Below are 20,000 nucleotides of genomic sequence, written 5' to 3'. Positions count from 1 at the left end.
AGCGCCGGTCTGTGATCATCAGCAGAAGCGTGTCTGACACAGATGTGATTTCTGGTGTTTCAGATGAAGTGTGCCTCTCTCAGACTTCATAATGTTTTTTTCTGTGCGGTTGTTTGTTTTCAGGTTTGTTAAAGGTTTACTTTGGCTCTTTTGTCTCATTATTACATGGATTCTATTTCTGGTGAACGGTTGAAGAATCCAGTACTGTATGTTTCTGTATAAATGATAAACTAGTGAAGGACGGGTTTCTAAATACTGTCGTATCGGATCAGTCTGATGTGTGTAATCTCACAGTAAAGGGATCAGCCGTTTCTCATGAAGCCATAAACTCTATGCAAGTTCAGTTCTGAATGTTCTGCTGGAGCACAAAAAGTGGCATTAAACATATTTTTTAATCAGATGTGTGTTAATTTCTCAGCCGATTCAGAACTTTGTTTGGTTTTTAGATTCTCTCAGTTGTTTATGCTGATGCTGGGGTTTTAGGAACTTGGATCAAAACTAAGGAGGACGTTTACTGTGAGTGTTGTGCTGAACATCACAATGCCATTCAGTTCTTTCATCCTCAAACAGCTCTACTGAACTATTTTCATATACCAGTGCATGACAGATTTATGACTCTTTAGATAAACAGGAACAGTAGGGTGGTTAATCATTAAAGTGTTTTTTTTTTAATTTTTTTTAAGTTTTATTAGTCATTTAAATGAAAAATCAAATCAAACAAAAATACATGTATCCTTATGTAGATTTATAATAACCCACAGAATTCTGCAGACAGTGTCATGATTCCGAACCGTCTGAACACAAACCCGGTGGGAAAGTTACTTTTAAAAGTAATGCATTACAAAATTGCATTATTCCCCAAAAAAGTAACTAATTATATTACTTAGTTACTTTTTATGGAAAGTAATGTGTTACGTTACTTTTGAGTTACTTTTTAAATCTGTGCAGGGTTTGCTTGATTGTTTTTAATATAAAAAAAATATTTTACAAATGTAAAAGCCCTTTCACATCAAAAGTGGAATGACTGCGCCTCAGGCTGAAGGACATGTAGGACACGGCTCAAACAAACGCAGGAGAAGAACGTTCAACACTTCAGCAATAACACATGATTATTATTATGATTGAATTGGATCATCGCAGGTCAGCGGCAAAGACATAGGTTAATAAAATGGGATTAAATACATAAATTATATTTTCGTATTTAACATAATTATTGCAGGTTTGTATAATATTTGACTGTTTTTATCCATTTTGAGATGAGTAAACACGTGTTCATATTTAGTCTCGATCAGGCCTGGACTGAGCCCCGGGAGAATTACTGGTGACTGAATTATTTGTTTTAATTATTATTAATAATATTTTATATTTATGCCTTCTAAATGTACCAAAGGAATCAGCTCACGTGTGACCTGTTCAGGACTTCAGGTGCAGGTCAGCTTCATCTGTAAATACACTAAACAGGTTTGAGTATTAAACTGCTAGTCTCTCTTGCACCCCATTATCATCTTCATTCAGAATACTGTGCTAAAGGACAGTACATTTAAAAAAGTTACATTTAAAAAAATGAGCAGAGACAGATATTCACATGGATTTATTGTACAGGGAGGGAGCTTGAGCAGACAGCAACACAATATAATATGAGTCACAGCCTAATAATTCAATAGTGTATTAGAATTATTTAACAAATATATATTATAGCCTACTAGTTTTGACATTTAGGCAATTTAGAAAATGTGTTTTTTAAAACACAATAAAAATGTTTCCTGAGCAGCAAATCATCATATTAGAATGATTTCTGAAGATCATGTGACACTGAAGACTCGAGTAATGATGCTGAAAATACAAATTTGATCACAGAAATAAATTACAGTTTAACAGAGATTCAAATCGAAATCAGTTTTTCTAAATAGTAAAAATATTTCACAATATTACTGCTCTTGCTGTACTTTGGATCAAATAAATGCAGGCTTGCAGAGCAGAAGAGACTTCTTTAAAAACATTACTGTTCAAAAACTTTTGACTGGAAGAGGTTTGTTAAATCTCGGGTATTTATGTCATTTTAAGATAAATAACATTCTGTGCTAACAACACACTGAAATGGGGTGGTTGTTTTGAACAAGGTGGACACAGCTCTGCTCCTAATAATAGGGTTGTTTGGTTTCAGAAATGGTTGTGGATGTATAGGCTATATACAGGAAATGATGGGCCAAAATTGCACCTTCTGGGGTACAACAGCTTGTCACTAGAACAGCAACCTTAAAGGGACATTTTGTTCCCTTTTTACCCCTAAGATGAGTGTGAGATTTCTCACGGCCTGAAACAGTGTCCCAGTCCGGCCTGGTCTAGATCTACAGTAAGATCATGTTCACACACAGTGCTCTGCACTTACTCTTGATTTCTGTCACCATGGCAACACCAGAGCTGTCAGTCAATACATGGAAACAAAGTAACTGGAGTTCCTTATTTGAAAAAGTAACTTCCCTGTTGAAAAAACCTGCATATGCTGGTTAGGTATGTTTTGATGCTGGGATGCTGGTTTATCCTGGTCTTGCTGGTTTAAGCTGGTCCTTTGCTGGTTTTTGCTGGTCCTTTTGCTGGTTTAAGATGGTCCTTTGCTGGTTTAAGATGGTCATGTGCTGGCAAAGGACCAGCATAAACCAGCAAAAACCAGCAAAGGACCAGCATAAACCAGCAAAAGGACCAGCTTAAACCAGCAAAGGACCATCTTAAACCAGCAAAAGGACCAGCAAAAACCAGCAAAAGGACCAGCAAAAACCAGCAAAGGACCAGCTTAAACCAGCCAAAGGACCAGCTTAAACCAGCAAAAGGACCAGCTTAAATCAGCAAAAGGACCAGCTTAAACCAGCAAAGGACCAGCTTAAACCAGCAAAAGGACCAGCATAAACCAGATTCAAAACATACCTAACCAGCATATGCTGTTTTTTTCAGCAGGGTTCTAAATTCAAAAGTAATGCGTTACTTTACTAGTTACTTTAAGAAGTAATCTGATTACGTAAGGCGCGCTGTTTGTAACGCTGTGACTGAGTAGTTAATGACGCTCAGCTGCCGCTGGTTCACTGACGAGCAGCAGCTCAGTTAAAGCAGAGAGACGCGTTCGCTCCTGTTCGGCTGAAGATGGGGTCAGAACTGCTGCTGTTGATGCTCGTCGCCGCTGCAGTGGCACAGAACGGTACGTTTCTCTCCGTTCGTTCAGCGCTGGCTGTGAGCGAGTTCTGATGAACCGGAGCGGTTTGTGCGCAGAAGTGACGGTGGACTGCGGCGGGGATTCGGTGACGGTCCGCTGGAGACTGGACTCGCATCAGAAGCTGGATCCGTCCAAAGCTCTGCTGGGGAGCTGTCCTCCGAAATCCACGGAGTCCGGCGACACGCTGCTCTTCTCCGTCTCTCTCGGGGCCTGCGGCTTCTTCCGGCAGGTAACGCGGGAACAGAGTAACGTTACATCTGGATTGTTACGTAATCAGGTTCCAAAGAAAATAGTTACATTTTAAAATGCTTGTAATCACCAGACAGTCAGACTACAAATTACATTTTTTTTTATTATTATTATTTTTAAAATGGATTACATTACGTTATATATTTACACAATAGCAATTTATTCACAACTTATTGATTCTCCCTAGTTTTTTCATGTCATTTCTAAAAAGTCTACTTGCATGCAGTCAGAAAGTCTTGAGTTTTGTGGAGAATCACACAGAGATCAGTCATTAGTCAGGAGCTACACAGCATTTGAGCACTGGATTCACTAAAATCACTTCCGGTTTAAGAAGTGTTGAACACTCCCGATGAACACGTTACTTTTTAGTTGAATTATCACTCAGTCAGTTATTTTGCCCTGTACTGAGCTGCTTTGGAAGACGTTTGTCTTTAAAACGCATTAAAATGCACAAATTCACCAACTTTTGTGTCATCTGAGCCTCTCTCCCCTAATATATATTTTTAGATGAAGTAGGCCTACCCCTGTCATTTAAAAAAATATTTTAATGATGAAGTGTCACGTTTGGATGTTCATTGGTTAATGGTCACATGACATGCTGGTAAACAAAATTTAATTTTACTTTTTTTTTTTTTTTTTTTTTTTTTTTTTTTTCTTCCTTTCAGTAAGTGTTTTGTTTCCTTTTTAAAAGTGTGTTTTAATTGAAAATTTATTTAATAATTCGATTTTACTAAACTCCTTCAGAAACCCAGTTTGGGAAACTCTGATGTAATGGGGTTTAATGCAGTTGTTGTTAATTACAACAAATGGAATGTATTTTTCTATCAATATGGTTCCAGATTATCCTATTTAAATCAATGTGATGGGTCAAAATTAATCTAGAGTAGTCTGATTACATTACCTAAAATGTGTAATGTAATGGATTCAATTTATTTTATTTTTTTATAAATGTAATTTGGAATCATTAATGGATGTTACTAATTACAGGATAATCTTGAACCATATTTTGGTTTTCAAATCTTTACTTGATCCTCTAACTCTAGCACGCTCTATTCTAATTCGTCAAAAAAAAAAAAAAAAAAACTTTTTTTCCATTTTAGAATTGCACTCTATTCATTTACTAACTGCTTGTTTTCTTAAAAAAACTAACTAGCTTCTCTAATCTTTTTATATTCTATCTTTTGTGTTTTTATTTATTATACAATTAACAAAAGCAAATAGGCCTCTAACACGATGTTGCTCTGCTCTTTTTCTATTCTAAGTTTTTTATTTATTATATAATTAAAAAGAAGTCTTGCTACGTGTAATGCGTTAAGCTAACTGAGGCTTGTCAACACGCTTTATTTATTTATTTATTTATTTATTTTTTTTTTTTGCTTCTATTGTCCTCACTTGAAAGTCACTTTGGATAAAAGCGTCTGCCAAATGTAAACGTATGTAAGTAATGTAGCAGCTGTGTTCAGACGGATCTCTCTCTGGCAGGTAACTCTGGACCGGGTCACATACTCGAACCTGCTGACCTATGAGCGGTCGCCGCCGCTGCCCTTCCTCTCCCACGCCGTCCAGTGCGTCTATGACCTGTAGGTGATCATTTACTCTGAGTTCATGATGGAGACTGAGGAGTATAGGCTTTCATTCAAGTCTTTGAGCTTGTTTTGCACAGACCTGGAAGCAGTGCTGAGGAAGAGGATGATGAAGATGATGGAGCGGTGACCTTCAGCTTGGAGCTCATGAACAGTCAGTGTTTAAACTCACTTTCACAACACTCATCTTCATCCTTCCCTGACTTTTCATAGACTTTCAATAAGTGTTAATTTGAAACCTCTGAATCTAATTTACACTTCACCACAATCCTCATAGATTAAATTCTATTGCGCACCGGTGAGTGTCCCATTGGGTCGTTCTGGTATTCAGTGCCGTTTTGTTTCCCTGTAAACATCAAGATCTCACCTTAAACTTACCTCCTCACTAATCTTACTGCCTTAAAATGATGAGGAATATACATTTTAAAGACCTCTTTCTCATAAATAACTAGTTAGGAAGGTTACTTTGGAAATGTAAAAGGTTACAAATTACCACATTTAAAATGTAACAAGTACTGTAACTATTTTAGTTAATGACAATTGATTACTTTGATTAAATGTTTTCAATTGTAAATCACATTGAAACCTGTAAAGCAGGCAGTTTTAACCTTACAGCACTCAACACCGATTACTGTCAGACTTTCACAATCCTCTCTTATTTGAAGTTAGAAATAATAACAATTTAAAGCACAGCCACCACAAAATCAGACTCTAGCACCTCGTTTTACTTTGAGATCGTTCTGAGGTTAAATACTGATTTAAAATCATATATATTAGTAATACTATTTTTGAAATCTAATATTTGCACAGCTATGACAGGAAACACTGGCATCTAACAATGCCTTGGGAAAAAAGTTAATTTAAAAAAAATAAAACCATATAGGAAATAAAACGGTTGTTGAATAAGCATGTGTCCTAAAATACTGGTGTCTCATTTTAGAGCAGTCAATGCAATTTATGAAAAATCAATCAAAACGGTGTAAAAATATTCAGATGTAACCCCTTTTGTAATCGTTAACATTTCCATAAGTAACTGAAGTTTAACTACACCTTTTCTCAGTAACTGTAACGGATTAGTTACATTTTCGTAATTAAATTGTGTAACTTGTTACTCAGCACTGTAGATAACACTGTTTGAACTTTAAGCATATTGAAGATGATAAAGTAACTTGACATTTCAATCCATTTTAATATCACCATTTGTCCCCATCTCCATATCATGAAGTAATTTTAAAAACGTTTGGTTTTTGTTTTATTCTGTCCAAAAGGCACAGAATACCAGGAATGAACCCATAGTGAAAGTAAATGTGGTGCAGAGACAGACAGATGTCACTCAAGGCTCAGGAAGTCAGTAAATGAATAGCAGCTGAGATTCTGCCTCTGCTGACGTTGTGCAGGTGACTTCAGCGCTCCGGCTCCGGCCCTGCACTTCCGGCTGGGCTCCGTTCTTCCCGTTAGAGCCGCGGTGGAGTCACGGAGCCGCAGGCCGCTCTGGATCTACATAGAGAGCTGTTTGGCAGCCACAGACCCCGAGATCAGCCGCGCCGCTCATGTGCATCCCATCATCACCAACGCCGGGTAACAAACACGAAAACCCTTCCACTGATGTAGAGTTCACGGTCAGGAGTGAACCGCTGGTGAAGATCATTCTGTATCACAGTCTTGGGTTCAATCTCATTGTCCGCTTGTTTTCTGTCAGTTAGCACAGGTTTAGTGTTTGGTTTTGGAACGGAGGGACCGAAGGCCTCATTGATTTGAGCTCATGCACATCCGTTGTTGGTGGTTTTTTATTTTATTTTATTTTTTTTTTCTCTCTCTCCATCACTCAAACAGATGTGCCTGAGGTCAGATCAATGAGGCCTTCGGTCCCTCCGTTCCAAAGACAAACACTAAACCTGTGCTAACTGAAAGAAAACAATATTCGTGCACTGAACCTAAGCTCCAAAAATGTTTAAATATTGGTTTTTGGAGCGCAAGGTTGCTCCTGAGCCCAATCATGGGGGGTTGTTTTGACCAAAAAAAAAAAAGCTGAAAGCTTGAATTCAATTTTTGGCAACAGCACAGTGTAACGGGGTTTAGAAGCAATGATTTTATTTATTTATTTTTTTTTTTGCAGTCCAGTCATTTTTGACCAGGAACACCACAAGTGAAAGTATATACCCTGAGTTTTCATCCATTATGAAGACATTAACTAGCATTTTTCAGGAAAAAGAATGTCCTCTGAACGGAGTTTAACTGAAAATTGAGTGTTTACTATCGTCCTCTAGCATTGACGCAATGTTTTTCCTGTTTAATACTGTGAAGCTGCTTGGACGCGGTCTGTATTGTACAGCGATATAGAAATATAGGTGATTTGACTGCGTCAGAATGAAGTTAAGCGTGTCTCCTCGTGTGTGTGTGGTTTGTAGGTGTCTGATGGAAAGTAAATGGGGAAACTCCAGCTTTCTGCCGAGGAGGCGTCCTGCTGAAATGCGCCTCTATCTCCAAGCCTTCAAGTTTGCTCTTGGACAGAATGTGAGCGCTGTGCTTTGAGCTGGTGTGGTGATGTTATTGCAGTGTTCCTCAGCTGCTGTGTTTGTGTGGCAGATCTTTCTTCTCTGTGATCTGGAGGCGTGGGACGTCCAGCGCATGGACCAGAGAGCATGCCACTACATCCAGCAGCAGCACAGGTCAAACACGCTTCACCTTCACTAGTCATGTAGACGCAGGAGTGTGTGTGTGTGAAGCTCATGCAGGAGTCTGGTGTGTGTGTGTGAAGCTCATGCAGGAGTCTGGTGTGTGTGTGAAGCTCATGCAGGAGTCTGGTCTGATGTTGAGTGTGTGTGAAGTTGCTGTGTGTGTGTGGCAGGTGGGAGCTCCTGGATGATCCGTCCCAGAGCTACATCTGCTCCTCCTGTGAGACCAGCTTCTTCCGGAGGACAGACACTGTGAGCGGTGTGTATTCTGCGGTCAGAAGCGTCTGATCTGTGTGACCTTACCAATAACGGCCTGGGTTTCTCCTCTAGGTGTGTCTGCTCGTAAAGTCCTGGGGCCGTTTGTGATGGAGGAGGAATCTCTGGACACACAGTCGAGCGCCGAGCGCGGTTTGTGCTCTTCAGCAGCATGTTTATTAAAGCCTGTGCATTTATAAAAACCAGATGTCCCCACAAGGATAGTACAACCTGAAGTTTTTGACATTGTGGGGACTGGCCTGCGGTCCCCGTGAGGGAGGGGGAAAAATATATTAAAAATAGTATGATGTTTATCTGAAAGTGTAAGAATGAAACAGGTTTTCTGTAAGGGGTAGGGTTTGGTCAGTATAAAAGTTATAGAAGTCTATGGAAAGGCCCCACAATTCACAGAAACAAACGTGTGTGTTACAGGTCTGAGTGATTCTCCGGTGTGGCTGATAGTGGTGGCGGTGGTGGCGGCTCTGGGGATTGTTGCGGGTGTTGTGGCCGTCAGCTATTACCTGTGTTTCTGGAGAGGAGGACGCATGGGCTACAGGCCCAGCAGAGATCTGCTCTCCAAATACTGACCATGAGCTTCACAATAAACCTGCTAAAATGGGTGCAGTGTGTTTGTCTTGTGTTTTGTCCATCGGGGCGCTGGAGCTCCAGTCAGAAGCAGTGCTCCTTTGAGGACGCTGTACCTGCATGTGTTTGAGCAGATGGAGGTGTAAAAGAAAGGTGGATCATATGCTAATATCGATGTGGTGTGTTCTGGTTCCGGTCTTCTGTGCTGCTTAGTGGTTTGTGATTGTCGCTCCATGTAGAGTTTGTTGAATCTTACTGTCACTTAGTGATGGCGAAGTGAAGCGTTCTGAACCAGTGAAGCCTTCATCACAATTGTATCGGAAAAAGGTTATTACTCAACGCTTTTTAAAACGGTTTATGCTGTGGCCATCTAGTGGTCATGAAAATAAATAACACCTTCCAAAGTGTTCCATTACAGCCAGTGGTTTCACATCTGGTTCTACAACAGATTTTTATTATATTTTAGTCAGTCTTGTGTCGGTGCACTGGCACTAAAGTAAAATAAAACAAGGTCATAAATTAAATCTGTTTTTTTTTTTTTTTTTTTAAATCTCCTTCAGTCCTTAGACTGATTTCATTTTATATATATATTATATATGATTTAAAAAAAGCGACGCTAACACAATATAATGTAAAGGAAACGGCGCGCTTGAACCAGATACTGAAGCAGTCACGTGGTTTTCAGGCGAACGAAGCGTCGGACGTCATCGATCACATGCTTTTCTCAATCCGAATCAAGCTCAGATACAGTGCTTCAGTGTGAAATTAGTTTTTTGATGCAAGCTTCGAAGTTGAACGTAACATCGCTGCTATCACTCTCTTTTGCTTAAGTGATAAAATATAAACTTAATTGCCATCATATAGCCGATATTATCAAACTAATCTAATTTGATCTTTCGCTGTAAATTTTAAATCACGAGTGCAGCTGTTAGCATTCGTTAGCTTGTCATTCTTTCTCTTGCTCGGTTTCTTTTCTCTCTCGTGCTGTTTTTCACGAGTTCATCATACAACAGTGTTAAGTCAGAATCATTCATCAATCACGGTGAGTAATGGCTTCTCCTGCTATTGTTGCACTGCTTGCCACATGGATACCACCTTCTTTCTGATGTAAAACTGGGCGCCGCCATTTGTAAATTCTATGGCTGTAGTGATAAGTGAGTGGATAACCTCAGCCTTCGGTTCCAAAATCGGAGGTTACTCTCAGGGTTAGTAACCATAGTAACTTACTCTCAGAAGATCACCTGCTCAGGATCAGCTTCTGTTCCAGGCTTAGTTCACTTCAGCTTCTACTGACGAGCCTTCAGTGGGCGTGACAGATAGCGCACAACATTATATATTACAACACGTAATATAGCCTATTGTATGTGTGTGTATATATGTGTGTGTATGTGTGTATATATATATATATATATTTATGTGTTAATGATGAAGCACTAATTTAAGAAATACAGAAGGTAATATACAGTATTATTCTAATATGTTTATGTATTTTATTGACATATATAAGTTATCTGGATAAATTATATAACATTATGACAAGGTAAGGTTTAATTTATTATATATATTTATTACATTTTATATTATCAACTCACACATGGATCGGCATGTTCTATAATGTCTAAATCAAAATACATATCTGATATGTCTTAATATATAATTAGCATCAAACAAACAATACAATTCATATTCTCAAGGATTAAAAATTAAATGAGAAAAAAAAAAAAAAAAATGATTGCGCAACCAATTAGGTGGAGATATGCACTAAGCATGTAAACGACCATTAAACAAAAGAAGAAGAAAGAAACAGCATGGTTTGCTTTTACTTAGTGTCCGTTTCCATAGTGACTCATCGATTCGTCGCTCTGTTGAGAATGTCTTGAGTCTCAACCAGGAACATACTCTGAGTTGAATGAACTTCAAGGTCAAGTCAAGTCAAGTTGAGCTTTATTGTCATTCTGCTACATGTGTGGACATACAGTGGAACGAAATGTCGTGTCTCACAGGACCACGGTGCTACATAAATACAGACATACAACAATGAAGTAAAACAGTAAAACCTACACAACTAACCTACTGACAGATTTTGACTTTAAATATACTATATATAAATGTTTACCTATACATAGACTGAACGGAAAAATATATAGACTATACGAATGCTTCACATAATACTGTAGATGTCCAAAGAGAATCATAGTAAGTCAAGCAGCAGGCTGGGGAATAGTGCAGGATGATTTGTAGTGCACGAGCATGTAAACACATATTTGAGTCTTTTGTGGTATTATGTACACACAGCAGTGTGTGTGAAAAGTGTTTAGTGCGCATAGAGGAGAATTGCACAAAAAAAAATGTTTCAGACAGTTTTTCTGTTGATGTGGTAAGGTTGGGGGTGGAGGAGGGGAGATGGTCTATGATGTAGGGGGTTTGTATGGGGTGTCAGAGGAGGGTGGGGTTGTTTGAGTTCAGGGCTCTCACAGCTTGGGGGCAAAAGCTGTTGAGCAGTCTGGCGGAGCTGGCTCTGATACTCCGGTACCATCTTCCTGATGGTAGCAGCTGTAAGAGACTGTGGGAGGGATGGGTGGGGTCCTTCGCGATACTGTTGGGTTTGCTGGAGCATCGTGTAATGAAAATGTCCAGGATGGAGGTGAGAGGGGCACCGATGATCTTTGCAGCTGTGTTCACTGTCCGCTGGAGGGTCTTGCTGTCTGCTGCACTACAGTTCCCATACCAGACAGAGATGCAGCTGGTCAGCACGCTCTCAATGGTTCCTCTTTAGAATGTGGTGAGGATGGGTGGAGGGAGACTTGCTCTTTTCAGCCAGCAGAGAAAGTGTAGCCACTGTTGTGTCTTCTTGGAGAGTGACATGGTGTTGGTGGTCCAGGTGAGGTCCTCTGTGATGTGCACCCCCAGGAATTTAGTGCTGCTGACTCTCTCCACAGTCGGGCTGTCGATGGTCAGTGGGGGGTGATCAACAGAGTTTCTCCTGAAGTCCATCACAACCTCCTTTGTCTTCTCCACATTGAGGGGCAGGTTGTTAGTGCCACACCATTCAGCCAGCTGTGCCACTTCCTCCATGTAGTGCATTTCATCGCTGTTGCTGATGAGACCTACCACAGTTGTATCATCCACAAACTTAATGATGTGGTTGGAGCTGAACTTGGCAGTGCAGTCGTAGGTTAGCAGCGTGAAAAGCAGCGGGCTGAGCACAGAGCCTTGAGGGGCACCTGTGCTCAGTGTGGTAGTGCTCGAGGTGTTGTGGCTGACACTGACTGACTGAGGTCTTCCCGTTAGAAAGTCCAGGATCCAATTACAGAGGGAATTATTAAGGCCCAGCAGGTTCAGTTTATTAATGAGCTGTTGTGGGATTATTGTGTTGAATGCTGAGCTGAAGTTGATGAACAGCATTCTGACATAGGAGTCTTTATTTTCTAGGTGGGTTCGAGCCAGGTGGAGGGTGGAGGAAATTGCATCATCTGTAGAGCGGTTTGGACGGTATGCAAACTGGAGCGGATCGAGTGTGTTGGGGAGGCTGGATTTGATGTTGTGCATGACTAACCTTTCAAAGCACTTTATCATGATTGGAGTCAGCGCTATGGGACGGTAGTCGTTTAGACAGGACACAGGTGATTTCTTTGGTACCAGTATGATGGTTGTGGATTTGAGACATGTGGGGACGACTGCCTGGCTCAGCGAGGTGTTGAAGATATCTGTTAGGAGATCTGTCAGCTGTGCAGCAATGTCTTTCAGTACACGGCCAGGTATGTTGTCAGGACCCGCAGCCTTGCGTGGGTTTATCCTAGATAGGGTCATCCTTACGTCGGCTGGAGACAGACAGAGCACCTGGTCGTTGGGAGGTATGGGCAGTTTTTGTGCAGGTGTGTCACTCTGCTTTTCAAACCATGAATAAAAGTGGTTGAGTGCATCTGGGAAGGATGTGTCATCATCACAGGTCTGTGGTGGGGGCTTGTAGTCTGTGATGGTCTGAATGGCTTGCCACAGGCTCCGTGTGTCTCTGCTGTCTGTGAAGTGATTGTTGATTTTTTTGAGCATATGACCATTTTGCATTTTGAATGCCACAGGACAGATTGGCTCTTGCTGTTTTGAGGGCTGTTTTATCTCCTGATCTGAATGCTTCATCTCTGGTCTTTAGCAGCCCACGGACCTCTGCTGTCATCCACGGCTTCTGGTTTGCACATGTGGTGATGGTCCTTTGTGACTGTAACATCATCAGTGCACTTTTTGATATAAGCACTCACAGTTTCAGTGTACTCTTGCAGGTCTGTGAGGTTACTGTAGGTTGCTGTCTCTTTAAACATGTTCCAGACTGTGCACTGAAAGCAGTCCTGTAGTTTTGAGGTAGCATCATCTGGCCAAACTGTGATGAGTTTTTGAACCGGTTTAGTGAGTTTCAGAAGTAGTCTGTATGCTAGAATTAGCATAACAGAGATGTGGTCAGAGTACCCGAGGAGGGGGCGGGATACAGCCATGTACACTTTTTTTCTGTAGTCCAGTGTCCAGTGTGTTTTTTCCCCTTGTTGCAAAGTTCACATGTTGGTAGAACTTTGGCAAAACTGTCTTTAAGATGCGTTGGATGCATTTTTGGAACCATATACCTCGAGTAAACAAGGTTTGGGGTTAATCAACCGAAAGTTCAGGGTTTAGCTGACGGTAAGTTAACTGTGCTTTCTGGAATACACCACAGATCTAGCAGTTTTTAATGCTTTTCTGTAGGATAGGTTACTTTCCCTCCAAGCAATACGAAATACCTCTAGTTTTGTTTTCCTCCAGCTGCGCTCCATTTTCCGGGCTGCCCTCTTTAGGGTGTTAGTGTGCTCATTATACCACGGTGTCAGACTGTGTTTCCTTAACCTTCCTTAAGTGTAAAGGAGCAACTGTATTTAAAATGCTAGAAAAGAGAGAGTCCATAGTTTCTGTTACATCATCAAGTTGTTCTGAGGTTTTGGATATGCTAAGGAATTGGGATACATCAGGAAGATTTTTCTTACAGTTTTAGCTATATGAAGTTTGCACAAGACTAAATAATGATCTGAGATATCATCGCTTGGCTGCATAATTTCAACACCATCAACATCAATTCCATGCGACAGTATTAAATCTAGAGTATGATTTCCACAATGAGTAGGTCCTGAGATGTGTTGTCTAACCCCAATAGAGTTCAGAATCTCTATGAATGCTGATCCCAATGCATCTTTTTCAATATCAACATGGATATTAAAATCACCAACAATTAAAACTTTATCTGCAGCCAGCACTAACTCGGATGTAAAATCAGCAAACTGTTTAATAAAGTCTGTATGGTGCCCTGGTGGCCTGTATACAGTAGCCAGTACAAACATCACAGGGGATTTATCATTAACATTTGTTTCTCTGGATAATGTTATATGAAGCACCAATACTTCAAACGAGTTATACTTGAAGCCTGCCCTCTGAGAAATCCTGAAAACATTGTTATAAATTAAAGCAACACCTCCCCCTTTACCTTTTGGACGTGGCTCATGTTTATAACAGTAATCTTGGGGGGTAGACTCATTTAAAATAATGTATCCATCAAGTTTAAGCCAGGTAAATTGTTGCTCTTAAATTGGTTTGGACGATTTTTGTATTTCCTAGCCCGGGGAACAGACACAGTCTCTATAGTGTGATATCTAGGTGAAAGAGTCTCTATGTGCTGAGAATTAACTGACTTCTGTGAAGAGACACGGAAAACACTTCATTTCTGTTCTAGCTAAACCTACCATGCACTTTTTTAGTAAAGGCATAGAAAATGATTCTGAATGACATTTGAGTTGACTACACTTTATTTAAATTGATGTTGTTACAAGTTGATGTTGTTACAGTGTAATTACACAAGTAATTAACACTGACTATATGTACTTTCTATAGGGTTAAACACTTTCGCCGCCTTCATTTCTTGAATTTCCAATTAATTTGTAATCATTTTCTTGTCTGGGGTTAATCAGTGCAAATTCAACCCAAAGGTGAGGAAAAGCACTTTCTAAGACAAAGTTGAGTGGAATAAGAGGCTGTTCAGATGTGATTGTGGTGTTTGTCAGAGTTACAGCAAACACAAGAGCTGCTAAGAGGACAAACCACACATTGGGCAGTGAAGAGCCCAAAGTGACTGATTGTTCAAGCGTTGAATTGGATTATAGAGGATTACTGCTCTTAATGGCTTTAAGATCTGTTCTCAAACACATAATGAGAAATTAACATTTCTGTGGAATTGTTTTTAAGACAACAGAACTCTTGACTAACTAAACATATGTAGTATAACTGAAGTATTCTTGCTTTTCTTTTAATTTGTACACACTGGCTCTGTAAAATAAAGCATGCTTTTTAAGAATGGCAGAAATGTGTTCAGAGATAACCATCCTATGCAGTGTTTCCGCAGGTTTTCTAAAGGTAAATTCAAGACTTTGTAAAGCCTGTCAGAAGAGCAGACGAGGATCAGCGAGCAGCAGGTGATGTTTCACAGTGCAAGATTTATTGGATGATAGTTGTTTATGGTTTACAGTCTTGTTTTCCAGTGCAAATGTTTTAGGATTTTTACTAACTTTTACTGGAGAAGTGAAATAACATAAAACTCTCACTGCATTCAGTGAATTATTCATTAGATTTGTCATGAATGAAATCACAAATGTGCAGAATATGTTGTCTTTACATTGTTACAGCAAAAAAAAAAAAAAAAAGAAAGAATGAAAATCTCTTGCATAGAAATACCAAGCATTAAGTTATTCTCCTGATGTCTAAAAATAGAACATGAATGAAAGTTTACAGCTCATTCAGGCAGACTGAGATAAGGATTATTTGTAGCACAAAGTCTTTTTGAGTAGAAAACCGGTAGAGCCTCCCATAATCTAACACACAGGGTTAGGGTTAGAACAAGGATGAGCACTTGCATGAGAGTTCATCAATACCTGTAACTATAGTTTAAATTAGTTAAATTAATATAAAGACATGGGGTGACTTTAGAAAGCGCTAAGCATTCACATCAAATCTGAACCATACCTTGGGCTTAACTCTGGAAAATAAACTGGCACTAGGTGCACTAGGTAGTGTGCATGCTACAAACGCATCTCTCTGCGTTCGTGGTGGTTGGAGTGCACTAAATGGAACAGAGCGTGGAGAAGCAATTATAGCTCTTACTGCTTGTGGATGCAACCTTTGGCTCAACTCGGTTCCTCGTTCGGATCAGCAGTGTGTTGATCTGACCGACGTTCATCGAGACACACACCCTCATCTAACTGCTGTTCTGGTGAGCGCACAGATGAGGGAGGCCCATGAGAGCCCATTTGAAGACCAGGGTCGCTGAAAAGGGAACCCACTTAAGAGCAACCCTGGAATCTCAATGACGTGGGATCTTGGTGCTTCTACACACAAATAATGAAGGGAACTGAGGGCCAAATATGGAGGCCACCTGTGGATGCACTGGTCAATGAATAGAGGCTGAAGAGTCACTTTAAGAGTCGGCCGGCTGTCTAATGGCAGTAATGCATGAGAGAAAGTCTGGGCTAATTATGTTGCACATACAGACGACACGCATTCACCTCTTAAAGCCTCTTCACCAAATAGCCCCTACAAAATATATGTGGTGTGTGTGTGTGTGTGTGTGTGTGTGTGTTACAGGCCTGCAGTCACAGATGGCTCAGACTGTGCGGTAGGTCAGCAATGTTCTTGTTGATGTTGTAGTTTATTAGGTGAGAAGGCAACACACACACACACACACACACACTCATACACACACTCTCTCTCACACACACACACGCTGCTGTATTTCTGTAGGTTCTTCTGCTTGTAGTGTGTCATGAGTGTTCATGAGTTCTAAACAACTTTCATGGTTTTATTTCAAAACTACATGTGTTGAATTTTAATGGAGTTGAATGAAGTTTATATTAAGTGGCCTTTACTATACTTACATCAAAAAATAAGTACAATTTACTTATTGTGCTCATATTGTGTCGCAAAACACTTCTGCTGCTACTGAGGTGGGATTCGGGTGAAGGTTAGGACCAGGTTTAAGGGTGGGTTTAAGGGTGGGTTAGATTGTAAGGGATGGGGGTAACACTTTATTTTAAGGTGTCCTTGTTACACGTTCCAGGTACTTACTCCTTTAATAACAATTAATGATGCATAATTACATGCAAGTAAACCTAAGCCAAACCCTAACCATATAGTAGGTCCATGTAGTTTATTAATATTACTCACTATTTAAATGATTAATTACACTGTAACTAGGACACCTTAAAATAAAGTGTAACAGGGATGAGTTATTGGTATAATTCTAAATGTAATTACAGAAATTAATTACAGACATAATTACATGCATGTATTTTTGTATTTTTAAAACACAAGTACAACATAAAAACATGTACACAATAAGTACATTGTACCAAATTATTAATTTAAATGTCAGTACATAGTAGTTATAACTTATAAGACCACCTAATATAAAGTGGGACCCAACGTTAAATAATAGAGTTTATTTCCTTTGTAAACCTGGACTCATGCTTGTTAAAAGCAAGAAGTATCAACAAGACTGATTATGAAAGCATAGGCTACATGAAAACATCTGTATCTGCACACAGTAAAGCGGTTCAGGATGGTTTGGTGTAAATGTGAATCAGATCTGGTTTGTGTTGAACAGTGTGTGTTTATCGTTATATCTGCGATGGAATCAATGTCATTTCAAGCCTGAAAGATTGTGAAAACCAGACTGTCTTTTCCTGTAAATGCGAGAAAAAAGAAAGAAAGAAAGAAAGAAATTGCCAAAAGGAAGAGGAAGGTTTAATCCAAAGTAAATAGAAAGAGAGCAGCTCAGACCACTTCAAAGACGCATCCACTTCAATAATCAGACACATGCCTTTAGCTGACTCCCAGCAGGTCTGGGCACAAACAGATGATAATCAAATCTGTCTTTTGTGGAAATCTGCTCAGTTTTTATTCCAAAGCTGATCACATGAGCTCTTCTGGTTTCCTGCACCAGAGGTCGCTGTTGCTCAACAGATCAAACAGAACAATAACACTCTCCTCCAGTAGATGTTGAGTACATAGTATAGAATATTTTACACACATACACAGACCAATCTAATGATCTACTCTGAACACTAATAAATTATGTTTCAGTTTCTGTGTTATTGTTTTGCTCAGCTTTTCTAAGCTCTAATGAAAGCTCAGGAGGAACGTGTTTAGCTAAATGTGAGGCTGTACTTTTATCAGTCAAAGAGTACATGTGCATGTGGTCATTTTATGGATTATTAGTTAATGGGATTTTAGTTACACTCGTGTGCATGAATAGAAGTGATGAGGATTCTGAAAGACAATGCCAACAAGTAACCCTGCTGAAAAAAGAAAAAATTAAATAACAGACATCTCAAAATTGGTAATGGTTTTTCTGGTTATAAAGGGACTTGTACTGGTTTTAATGGAAACTGTAATGGACCCTGTGCGTCTCTACTGGTAATTAATCACCTTATTGGTGGCTTGTTAAAACCAATAAATCCTTATGAAATACATCCCAACCATTTTTTAAAATGGTTTTAATGGTTAAAAGTTGATGGTTTGTAATGTTTGTAATGGTATTTGTAGTGGAAACCATTAGAATTTCTGTAATTGTTCTATTGTTTTTTTTTGTTGTTTGTTTGTTTGTTTTTTTCAGCAGATTATTTTCCCTTTAGGAAATTGTAAAACATTCATTACTGGAAACTAGACGACTGGTGAACACACACACACACACACACACACACACACACACACACACACACACACACACAAACACTCTCTCTCTCTCTCTCTCTCTCTCTCTCTCTCTGTCTCTCTCTCTCTCTCTCTCTCTCTCTCACACACACACACACACGTTTGTGTTTTCACAGGCTTCTGTTGTTTAAACCTATTCACATACTCCTTTTGTGGTCTTAAACATACATTTTTACAAATCCTACTTTAAATGGCTTTGCTATTTAAATGGGCTCATTCCATAGACTTCTATTGTTTGCTAGCTGTAACCTGACACTAACTCACACACTTACTCTACAAGACAACTTTTTGTCAGCTTTAGCTTACTTCTGGGTACTAGTTTATCCCAAATATTTATACAAAATATGTGTGTGTAAAGGTACACACACATTCTAAATATATTTTGTTTTTATATTGAAATAATATTTGTCTTATGGGAGGCATTTTACATTTTCATGAAAATATTAAGATATTTTTAAGCTGTTTTGCTCGTGATTAGTGTTTACTGCTCCTTACAGTGTAGCTGATGTCCGCTTTTACTGTAATCTGGTCACATACAATATCTAAACCAAACCCACAGAAAAAGAAGAAAGGAAAGGAAAGGAAAGGAAAGGAAAGGAAAGGAAAGGAAAGGAAAGGAAAGGAAAGGAAGACTGTTTGCTGCAGATGTTTATTGTTGGCAGTGAAAGATGGACTCGATCTTCTAAACACACACAGAGTCTGCGGTCAGTCCCAGATCACAGATACACAAAAAACAACAACTCTGCTGTACAAAGGCACTAAAACATTGATTTCACTTAGTTTGATAGGCCTATCGTTAAATATTATAACCCTATCCACATATAATAAGAGTTTCCCTCCAGTTACTCAAATCTACTTTTTTTTCCTTCTTTTTTTTATTACCCACATTAAACTATCAACACATCAAAATAAATTAACATTTATGACAAAAAGTAGATTAAATTGAAAACACAGGTCAGAAGAGTCTGGCAGCTCATTGAGGACGACGTATTCCTCTCAAACGGGCTGCTGACAGACGATTCTCATTCTCATGAAGCTATTAGAACAAAGTCCAGCTTTCATTTCCGCATCAGTGTCTAGTTATGAAATCAATTATCTGATCACAACACACACACACACACACACATATTATAACACACACTCGCACTCGCACTCACACACACACACACACACACACACACTAGTATCTAAACAGGGACTATGAACTCATTGTTATTTTCTATACAGCTAGTTATAAATACTATAACGAATCCTAACCTTTACCAGAAATATTTCAGCATTTTTTTCAATTTTACTTAGCTATCTAAATTGGCACATGAGATAGAAATTCTATTGTTTTTATATACAGATATATTTTATAAGATTTTATAACTGTACCCTTCACAGAAATCCTTCTGCATTTTTACAGATGAAAAAAAATTACTTTACAAATTTGTCCTCAAAATATGGTTAAGTAGGCACACACACACACATACAGAGAGAGAGAGAGAGAGAGAGAGAGAGAGATCATGTCGTAAATGTCAAATTAAAGGAATACTAAATTTAAAAATAGCGAGAAACTCAAAGCTACAATTCAGCCACTGCAGGGCGCTAAATACCATCATTTTAAATATTATTATTATTATGATTATAATTATTTGAAAAAGGCATTTAATGAAATGGTTTTATAACGCT

At 39.1% G+C, this 20,000-nt stretch overlaps 2 protein-coding genes across 3 annotated transcripts in view; both read left to right on the top strand.

Annotated features, from left to right (window-relative positions):
- Nucleotides 1-398, top strand: part of mtfp1 (mitochondrial fission process 1) — a 3,080-nt gene extending 2,682 nt beyond the window's left edge. Inside the window, exon 4 of the mRNA XM_019093606.2 lies at nt 1-398. This exon is cut by the window's left edge and continues 135 nt beyond it. The gene's annotated coding sequence lies outside the window, so the exon portion shown is untranslated.
- A 2,631-nt stretch (nt 399-3,029) lies between these two features.
- Nucleotides 3,030-8,587, top strand: LOC109078284. Of its 2 annotated transcripts, none has more exons than XM_019093591.2 (10): nt 3,030-3,190; nt 3,262-3,434; nt 4,937-5,034; nt 5,118-5,191; nt 6,435-6,615; nt 7,446-7,551; nt 7,624-7,706; nt 7,886-7,964; nt 8,043-8,120; nt 8,400-8,587. In XM_019093591.2, exons 1-9 carry the CDS (start codon nt 3,136-3,138, stop codon nt 8,076-8,078), a joined length of 885 nt encoding a protein of 294 aa, XP_018949136.1. In that variant the 5' UTR covers nt 3,030-3,135; the 3' UTR covers nt 8,079-8,120; nt 8,400-8,587. The 2 variants fall into 2 exon arrangements, with proteins under 2 accessions (XP_018949136.1, XP_018949135.1); XM_019093590.2 differs by having other exon boundaries at nt 7,886-7,971.
- The last annotated feature ends 11,413 nt before the right edge of the window (nt 8,588-20,000 follow it).

This window comes from Cyprinus carpio, chromosome A5 (genome assembly GCF_018340385.1).
Source record: "Cyprinus carpio isolate SPL01 chromosome A5, ASM1834038v1, whole genome shotgun sequence".
NCBI lineage: Eukaryota > Metazoa > Chordata > Actinopteri > Cypriniformes > Cyprinidae > Cyprinus > Cyprinus carpio.
Note: the sequence above shows the minus strand (reverse complement) of the source record. Positions and strands in the feature narration are given on the sequence as shown.

Bases quoted from the DNA above. Each gene is read 5' to 3' on its own strand.
- LOC109078284 (XM_019093590.2), top strand. From the start codon at position 3,136: ATGGGGTCAGAACTGCTGCTGTTGATGCTCGTCGCCGCTGCAGTGGCA. The intron at 3,435-4,936 runs GTAACGCGGGAA...TCTCTCTGGCAG, and splicing joins CCTGCGGCTTCTTCCGGCAG to GTAACTCTGGACCGGGTCAC. The intron at 5,192-6,434 runs GTCAGTGTTTAA...GACGTTGTGCAG, and splicing joins CAGCTTGGAGCTCATGAACA to GTGACTTCAGCGCTCCGGCT.